Here is a 10,102-nt window from a genome sequence, read left to right on the forward strand (position 1 = left end):
ATGGACTATATTTAGAGAAATTTAGGGTTGTTTGGTTTAAGGAAATATTTTCTATTTCTATTTCCTATTTTCATTTTTAAGAAACAATTTTCATCTCCATGTTTTCATTTCCTGAAAATATGTTTTTTATTATCATTTTCATTTTCATAACTATGCACTCTAAACTTTATAAACAAGGATAATTACTCTTGCAATGAATCCAATTGTAAATTTTAATCACTAAAGTAGTCAAACCAATGATTTTATAGAATGTCTACATATTTGATACTTGCATTTTCTTTTCAATGTATTTTATGTCAATAATACGTTGAACATTTTTAGTTGTTAGACTTGGTCATTTGCTATTACAAAAGCGTGTGAAAATTCATAATGAGCATCATGCAGTTGTAGATGCTCTCCAAAAAAGGTAAAATTAAAATAAAATTACTAATGTGCAAGTGTTATACTATTTAATTAAGGTTACAGTAACATTAAGAAGCGTCAATTTTCATCCCAAAATCATATATTATCATAATCATCATCGAACTATTTCAACAATATCATAAGAGAGACGAAGAAAAGTTGTTATGTTGAGAGATAAAGAAATAAATTTTATTATAAAGATGTGTGATAGTAAGGACAAGGGAGACCCTCATCAATTTTGATTTCAACATTTTGTTTATTAGTGAAGAGAGTAATTGAAAATAATATTCTCCTCATTCCACATCTTTTGATGTTTAAGGTTATGCACATAATTTCAAAAAATATTAAATGAAGTAAAAATTCAATAAAATTTGACTAAAATAGTCACATTTTTTAATACACATAAAAAAACTGGATTAAAAATGAAATGAAGAAACATGTGGAGAAAATATTAGTAATAAATAAGAGTATAATTGGAAAGTAAAATATAAATGTATATTGAGTTTTCAAAACATCAAAAGATTTGGAATAACATGAAAATGTTAAAACATCAAAAGATATAGATCGAATGGAGTAATAAAAGTCTTAAAATTTTGAATAAAATGTCATGTCTTATTATTGAAAATATTAGAAATGATATTTTTTAATTTTCAAAATTTCCGGAAATGAAGCTCATATTTTAAAAAATATGAAAGGAAAACCACACAACAAACATGTTTTCACCCTCATTTTCTGATTTCATTGAAAATGAAAACAGAAAATGGTCAAAACAAACACACCCTTAACTACTCCACATATAATTGTATTATCTAACAATTCGTAAATGTTTCCTAAAGTCCTCTTATCCTTCACCACAATTAGAGTACCTTCGAAAATATAAGATATCTAAAAAATACAAACAACCCATACAGTAAATTGGGGGTATTAAAAATATGGATAAAATACAGTTAATTTAATTGAGACTATAGGGAGCTACAAATATAGGAATTTAAAAGGAGTCTAGGTGATAACAACTAAGTTGGGTAACACATGCTTCTAACCCAACTAGATTAAAAAAATATAGGAAAATAATGTACAAACAGAAACTTACTTAATGTAACTATTTAAAATTTTATCTTTCAGAAAACATTAAAGTCATATTCTAACTCTGTTAATTTAGCGTAAAAAGACTAATATGATTATTTATTGATAATGTTATTTTGACGAACAATATATAATAAATTTTAATTTTAATTTTGTATGAATTTGTACATAAAAATAGGTAAATTTGTTGGAAAAGTTGTTTATTTGGTTAGTATAACAAATGATATCCTGTCAGTTATCAATAAACTAATCATTTTCAGATATGTGATGAATATTTCTAAAATGTATTATTTACATAAATTGAATTTTTTGACGGGTTTGATCTTATATTATTAGGCCAAAGTATTTACAGGTTAACAGGATCATATATATTTTTAGTTGTTAAACTCAATAACGTCACAGTTTAATTTTTTTCCGTAGTGTCCATTTCCCTTGAGGAACTAAGGAAGAGCAGCTCTCTCACTCCCCAAATCTAAACCGCCCCGTCGCCGCCGCACTTCTTCTCGCAGCTCTTCCCTCCGCTCCGCCGCCGATAACGTGACCCCACTTGCGCCTCCGTCTCAATAAGGGTTTCCTCGCCTTCCAGGTACCCTTCAGTTCCTCCATTTTGCAGATTCTAATTCTAGGGTTGTAATACTTTTCAATTTCAGGGTTTTCAATTTCAGTAATTCCGCATAGCTTCAAAACTCTGTTAACTTTAGTAAGCATTGGATGAAAGTAAGATTAATGGCTGATATATGATCGTGTTGATTAGGGATAATTCATAAGCACGGTCATGTTATCTATAATCACATCAATTCATATTTGAGAAGCAAATGCAACATTCCAGGGACAACCTCATAATTCGAGTTGATCTCATGAAATATTTAATATTATGGGAAAACTTCATAACTAGGTGTGAAGTTATTATTCACAACTAAATGGCTTATTTCCAGGGAGATTACTAGAAGCATTATTTATGCCCTTTGGTCTTATATATAATATATAAAATATTCCATTTTGACCTTTCGATGACCCTGATGTAGTAATATTATAGGGCCTGGATCCTCCACAGTAGTGGAGAGCCCAGTACTAGGATGCAAGGTTATAAGGTTATAACGGGTTTGATGATTTTTAATTTTTTTATTTAAGAATAATTTAAACTCTACGCCAATAATTTTTTTGAAGTACATGTGTCACCATCCCATCCCCTCCAGTACTGGAAAGGATCTGGATTCAATATTATACGTCCATATTGAACAAGTACATACAAAATGTTTTCTTTGAACCTCAGTTGCAACGAGGTATTGTTATGTTTGGTATTCTATTAAAAAAAGTGGTGAACTTTCTCTTCTCAATTGAAGTTGCAGAGAGAAAGATGTGGATTTTGGTGTCAACTTACAATCTGTTTAGGATCACTTTTTGTGATCCTTTTTTTCTTTTAAAAATATTTATGCTTATTTAGAATGTAATTTGGTTTAAATGTATTTGTGAAACTTGATTTATGGTAAAGCATTATGGCGTTGTTCATCCATTTATCCGGCCTTCATCTAGTAGGAATGTGAGATTAAGGCTTGATTGTTGTTGTTGTTGTTGTTGCTGCTGTATTTGTGAAACTTGGTAATATTGTTGGATTTTTGTTGAGGCATGAGGCCATCTAGATTTGAGACATGGTACTATACTGTCGCTAGTAATTACTAATTAGAGGCCCAAGGCCCTTTGGATTTGTCTAATGATATTGTTGTTCTTGCTCCTTTATTGTGTCTGCGTATTCATTTATGTATGCAGGCACGTTTGCATCTAAAGATTTCCTTTTAAGTGCTGAATGTTGAAGGGCTGATGAATGACAATTCAGTATATTTCCTTCAGTGTTCTGAGATTAATGTCTATTTATTTAATGAAGTAAGATACAGAGTTTAAGTCTTTGCTGCTATGGCTGCCTTGGTTAATTGTTTGTTGTATCTTTTGGTTTAGAAATTATGAGTAAACTTCCGGAAAGACCATTGAATGGAGATGTAGAAGATGACGATGAAGATGAAGCTAATGATGGCCTTGAAGCCTGGGAGAGAACTTATGCAGAAGATAGATCGTGGGAGGATTTGCAAGAGGATGAATCTGGACTTCTTCGCCCCATAGATGATACAGCCATTTATCATGCCCAGTATCGCAGGCGCCTTCGTGCCCTTGCTTCCACAGCTGCTACAGCACGAATTCAGAAGGGTCTGATTCGATACCTATACGTTGTTGTTGACCTATCCAAGGTATTCAATTTATTACTTTACAGCTTCTGTATGAATACAAGCTCTCTACTGGTGTTTGGTTGAGTTTTGAGCCATTTTGGAAGATGGAGCAATGCTTTGATTACTTGAAAATCGGGTCTCAGTTGGAGAATATGATGTTTATGTTAGAACACCTCTTTGAATAAACTTGTGAAAGTTGAATATACTTATTTTTTTGGCTGACATTTCTTCTATTCCTATGTCACTAATGCCTTTTAAATAGGCCTGAGATGCCTTTATTTTTTGAATTGTTATCATGTGAAGGCAGCTTCAGAGAGGGACTTTCGACCAAGTAGGATGGCTGTTATCGGGAGGCAGGTTGAGACATTTATCAGGGAGTTCTTTGATCAGAATCCACTTAGTCATGTTGGCCTTGTGACTATAAAAGATGGAATTGCTCATTGCTTAACAGAACTTGGCGGCAGTCCTGAGTCCCACATTAAAGCTTTGATGGGTAAACTGGAATGCTCCGGTGATGCCTCCCTACAAAATGCACTAGAGCTTGTTCTTGGTTATCTAAATCAAATTCCATCATATGGCCATCGAGAAGTTCTGATCTTATATTCAGCTCTCAGTACATGTGATCCTGGTGATCTCATGGAAACCATCCAGAAATGCAAAAAGAGTAAAATAAGGTGCTCTGTCATTGGTCTTGCTGCTGAAATGTTTATTTGCAAACATCTCTGCCAAGAAACTGGAGGAACTTATTATGTGGCACTAGATGAGGTCAGTTTGTTGATTATGATGGAAGCCATGTAGTGCAAATTCAAATTATAATCTATAAGATTGATTTATGTTTTTGCAGTCCATCAACTTTACTCAGCAAGTATTTAGAATATCGCTTATCAACTTAGAGCATGTTACCATTTTTAAGCATTAGTTGTTATTGTGTATATTCATGAGTTATGTACATCTCATGCAGACCCACTTTAAAGAGTTAATTCTTGAGCATGCACCGCCACCTCCAGCAATATCTGAGTATGCTACTGCTAATTTAATTAAGATGGGCTTTCCACAAAGAGCAGCTGAGGGTTCTGTCGCAATTTGTACATGCCACGAAGAGGCTAAAACAGGAGGGGGGTACACTTGTCCAAGATGCAAAGTTCGTGTCTGTGAGCTTCCTACTGAATGTCGCATCTGTGGATTGACCCTTATTTCTTCACCCCATTTAGCAAGGTCATATCATCATCTTTTTCCTATAGTGCCGTTTGACGAGGTCTCTCCATCATCTCAAAATGATCCACGTAACAGTTTATCGGACACTTGTTTTGGTTGTCAACAAAGTCTTCTTACCCAGGGTAAGTTCTTGTAGATAGGTAGTCGAGGTTGAGGTCTTCATACACTTGCAATTTTAAAATTTTATAAATTTATCATCTTGGGCAACATTTTCTATCAAATATAGATTCATATCACACAGCTTTAAGGACAAAATATTAGTAATGATAGCAAATAGATCTGTAGTTTCTTAAGTTGTTCCTTTGATTTTATCTTCCAGATGTTATATAGAAAGTGCATAAATTGGTAATGGATGTAATTTCAGGTGTCTTCTCCTGTATCCAACTTTATTTATTTAGTAAATCTCATGTTTAAAAGGATCTAGCCATAGTAAAAGAGATTAGCAATAGTCCTATTAGGAGATAAAGTTGGCCTTTCAATTTATAATTACATACCTGAGTCTTGGAAATTTAATACTACAACCATTGTGTATCTTAAGTTAAGAAAAATAATCTATAATATAAGTTTGAGAAAAGCGCCCCAGTTAATCACATAGAGCATTGTAACATATGAAGGCCTGTGTACAGCAGGCTGTGTTGGCTTCAGTTTTTTGAATGGTAATTGAACTCTTGCCTCTGCATTATGCTGATGGAAAAATTTCTTAGTGCTAGTTTCTTATAAGGGCATCGAGTTCTATCAAATATGATATCATTGCATGATACTAAGTAATAATTTGTGATAGACATTGAAGCTTTAGCTTTCTTCTCATCTTGATGAAGCATTTATGGTCTCAGGATAGAGTTGATGGTAAAACAATGCAACTAACCCAATTTCAAAAGAAACTAGGGCTGCTTGAGGAACACAAGGACAAATTTAGACTCTAATAACATGTATGCTTTAAGCATGCTAAACACACTTTCAAATAATTAAGTTTTGAAGGAACATGGTTTTTAACTGGCGGTGGTTATACTGATGGGAATATGTCATATGACAGAAATTGTTGACTCCTTTTGGTGATATTTGTAAATACAGAAAGCATGCTATATGTCATATGTGATTAGTTTTAGCTACATGAGTAAATTGCTGAAACCCTACAGTTGTATCAGTTGATGCTGTAAAATTCTTTGTATTTGTCTTCTCTTCCTGATAGTATTGCAGGTAGAATATGTTAATGTTGCTTGCTTATAATTCTCCTAAAAACCTCTCCCTTGACTGGTTGTGACACAGGAAGTAAGCCTGGACTTTCTGTTACTTGCCCAAAATGCAAACAACAATTCTGCCTCGACTGCGACATTTACATTCATGAGAGCTTACACAACTGCCCAGGTTGTGAGAGTTTCCAACATTCTAAGTCAGTAATTGCTGCACAATGATGGCCAGACCCTCTGCCATTGACATAAAACTGCCATGTAAGAGGTGTTCTACACTGTCTTCTCTTGTTATCAAATTGCATCCACCTACCAGATAAGTTCTGGCAAAAAGTGATATATTAACATTATTTATAGTCATTGATCACATTGGTTTGGCCTTGATGCAACCTCTTGAACAGTAAATTATTTGAATCTAGGAAAACAGAAGTGAGCTATATAATTCTAGGGTGGCTTTTTTCCTCATCATTGATCATTGGTTCTTTTCCCAACTCATAAGTTGAGAGTTTCTTTGGTCCTTTACTCGGGGTTAAAATTCCAGAAATTAGAAATGTTAAATCGGAGTAAGGCTTGACATTATTAGAAATGCCCAAAAAAATTATTAGAAAGCAAAAACATAAATGTACTCCTATGGCTATGAATGTGGATAATGTATTGGATTAGACATTCGTATTTTAGATTGTGACAATTTATGATTCATTTCATCCCTTTGTTCTTTTCTGGAAATTAAGGCACATATAAGAATCTCTGTTTCCCACTCCATGTTATCTGTATGTGAAGACCTTCTCAGCTATTTTCTTATCCTCACTCCTAGAGTGAAAGACCCTTAAAATTATGATTGCAAACTTAACTTTGTATCATTTACTGTGTTTTGATTTTAGCAATCACTGTCTGAATTTCTAACTTCGCTTACATATCATTATGAAATAAATATTTGTGCAATGTAAATTACTTCCGGGGGGGAGCATTTTGAGAAGAACATAACATATGCAAAGTTATACTTCTCATTTGACTGTAAAACAACTCCTAGGTTGAGTTTGGTTGGGAAGAGTTAGAGAAGAGAGAAAAGAGGGAGAGAGAAGTAGAAGAGAAATGAGAAATTTCTCCCCTTTCGTTGAAAGGGGAGAAAGAAGAGAGAGAAAAAAAGTGGGTGGGCCCACAAAATTTCTTTCTCTCCACTTATAAGGAGAAAGTGAGAAGAGAAAGAGAGACTTTACCCGAACAATGATCTGTTGCCTAAATTGTGTTCCAAATTATGTTACAAACCATATTAATTGAAAATGTTAATTAAAATTATAAAATTTTGTAATTTAAAATTATAACATTTATTTTTAATTAATAATAAACTAACATTTTCCTATCTTTTTTCTTTATTCTAGACACATTTTTGTAATTTGAACTTTAACATTATCACTTTCTTCTCATCTTCTATCCAAACAAAAGAGAAAGAGAAGAAAATATTTCTTTCTATTCATTTTCTTTCGTTCTTCTCTTATACCATACATCACAAAAATCTAATTTATTTCTCTTCTTTCTCTTTCTCACCTTTTTTTTATCGCTTATTTCTCTCTTCTTATCTTCTCTTGTCTAAGGAGACATTCTCACACACTCCCATTGTAATGTCCCTGTCTTGCCAAACTTTTGTTGAGTAGATGATACCCATATTGGTCCTTCAAAAATTGTGTTAATTTGGTCTTTGAAAAATTGAAAAATCTAAAATAGTTCCTAGAAATATCAAATGTGGTCAAATTGGTCATTTTAAGTATTTTTATGATCATTGTTCGGGACTATTTTGACTTATTTGCAATCTTTGAATACCATTTTAGACTTTTAAGTTTTAGGGACCAAATTAGTATATATATAAAAAAAAATTAAGGATAAAAGTGAAGTTGATTTGAGCAGACAAGTTTTATCGCAGTAATATGTTCTAATTAAATTACTATTACTCACTGCCTTTAGCTTATTGTTAATCTAGGCTGTATAATAGAATAAGATGTGGCGAGCATATATTATTCACAGAGGAAGCAATTTTGAGCTTCAGATTTTGAGGTGGCTATAATTTTATCTGCACATTCCTATTTTAGGTTGAGGGTGAGTCTTGGTGCAACAAATTTTCTTGTCTTATGATTTAGTTCATAAGTTCAAATCATGAAAATCGTCTATTTGTATACGAGAGTAAGAATACTTATATCTACTTCCTCAGACTTCATTAAGTAAGAGTTTCATATGCTTATATCACCTATTCCTATTTTTAGGATGGAATAGTTAAAAGTAATGGAAGGAATGATTGCATAAGTAGAGATACTTGGCTCACTCTGAAATAAAAAAGATAGGTAAATGAAATAAAAAAGATAGGTAAATGACAGGGGCATATTACATGTAATTTGTGATTGTAGAGGCCTAGAAGAAGAAAAGTAAGGCAGCCAAGAGAAGAAAAATAATGGCATAGGAGACAAAAAGGGAGTGAAAACAGATAAAGTATATGCAAATTAAGCACGTCGCAGAAAAATCATTCCGTGCACAATGCATGTTGTCTACTACACCTTGAGTGGAGCTTGTTCATGTTACTTAGAATATAAACCACTTTTTGTAGTGCCAAAAATTTCTTTGGCGTGGACCCCAAATTAATGAAAAATTATTGTATGATCTAAAATTAATGGCAGTAAAAACATTAAAAATAAATTAGAATTGTTTTAGTTTTTCCAAATTAACATTTTGAATATATTAGTGTAGGGTTGGAAACGAGCCGGACCGAGTTGAATCAGAGCTCGTCTCGATAAGGAGTTATTTAGCCGGAAATTCTACTCGAGTTCGATATAAGTTATTTTTTAATTCGAGTTTGGTTTGATTAAAGTTCACCAAGAGCTCGACTCAGCTCGAATTAGTTCATGTGAACAATTCAAATAATTAATTCATTTTTAAAAATGTTGCACACAATTATAAATATAACCTTCCTTATATATATATATATATATATATATATACTGAGTCAGTTCTTGAACCTAAAAAGTCGAACTGAATCAGTTCAAGTTTGGCTCGTTTATTTAATGAGCTTCTTTGGTTCATGAACCAAGTTTGTCGAACTAAATATCAAGTCGAGTTTCAAATAAATACCAAATTGATTCGATTCATTCTTAATCATATCTTAGGTACTATGGTCGAGGCAGACCTTCCATTTTGCATGCTTCTCTCTAGGTGTTATTTGACGGATTAATGTTTATAGTCAATGGAGTATGCATTCAATCCACCCACACTAGTCAATTTACTTTCTCTCTTTAGTCATTGTTGTTGTTCAATGACTCATATATCTAGATAACAACAATACAAGTTATGAGTTTGGGTTCATGTAAATGGGTTGGAGTAGAGAGCTATATATTTATGTTATGTAAACCTAATGTAACAAGAAGAAGAATAGTCAAACACTTATTTTAATTCTCTAATAATATATAGTGGTAGCTGCTCAACGCTCTCGAGGACGTAAGCACAATTGACCGAACCTCATTACCAAATCTCTTGTATTACTCTCTTGTCTCTGTACTCTTTACTATTTGATTGTTCGCTTGTTCCCAACAATTGGTATCAGATGACTCTTAACCCAGGTGCCAAATTCGATATGGGGAAGTTCGATGGAACTGGTAATTTCAGATTGTGGCACAGGAGGGTTAATGATGTGTTGGCTCAACAAGGTCTATCAAAGGCGCTGCGTGAGAATAAATCAAATGATTTGGATCAACTCGATTGGAAAGAGTTGAAGGAGAAGGTTGCAGGAATCATACGATACTATCTATCAGATGAGATGATGTATCATGTTATGGATTTGACCTCACCAATAGAAGTATAGGAGACATTAGAGAAGGGATTTATGTCCAAGTCTGGAACAAATAAGTTATATTTAAAATAGAGACTTTATGGCCTGACGATGCAGGAAGGTGCTGATTTGCAACAATATCTCAACAATTTTAATTAAGTGATCAATGACTTGCAGAAACTTGATGT

General features: G+C 33.1%; 1 protein-coding gene across 3 annotated transcripts; it reads left to right on the plus strand.

Annotated features, from left to right (window-relative positions):
* LOC109343302 (general transcription factor IIH subunit 2-like) lies at window positions 1,899-6,868 on the plus strand. Of its 3 annotated transcripts, XR_002107192.1 has the most exons (6): window positions 1,899-2,071; window positions 3,439-3,725; window positions 4,008-4,469; window positions 4,666-5,041; window positions 6,186-6,394; window positions 6,433-6,868. XR_002107192.1 is itself a non-coding variant. In XM_019581532.1 (5 exons), the coding sequence occupies exons 2-5, from the start codon at window positions 3,444-3,446 to the stop codon at window positions 6,329-6,331; spliced, it is 1,266 nt and encodes a 421-aa protein (XP_019437077.1). In that variant the 5' UTR covers window positions 1,899-2,098; window positions 3,439-3,443; the 3' UTR covers window positions 6,332-6,868. The 3 variants fall into 3 exon arrangements, 2 of the variants coding, with proteins under 2 accessions (XP_019437077.1, XP_019437076.1); XM_019581532.1 differs by having other exon boundaries at window positions 1,899-2,098; window positions 6,186-6,868; XM_019581531.1 differs by having other exon boundaries at window positions 6,186-6,868.

The sequence above is a fragment of the Lupinus angustifolius genome, chromosome LG03 (genome assembly GCF_001865875.1).
Source record: "Lupinus angustifolius cultivar Tanjil chromosome LG03, LupAngTanjil_v1.0, whole genome shotgun sequence".
Taxonomy (NCBI): Eukaryota; Viridiplantae; Streptophyta; class Magnoliopsida; order Fabales; family Fabaceae; genus Lupinus; species Lupinus angustifolius.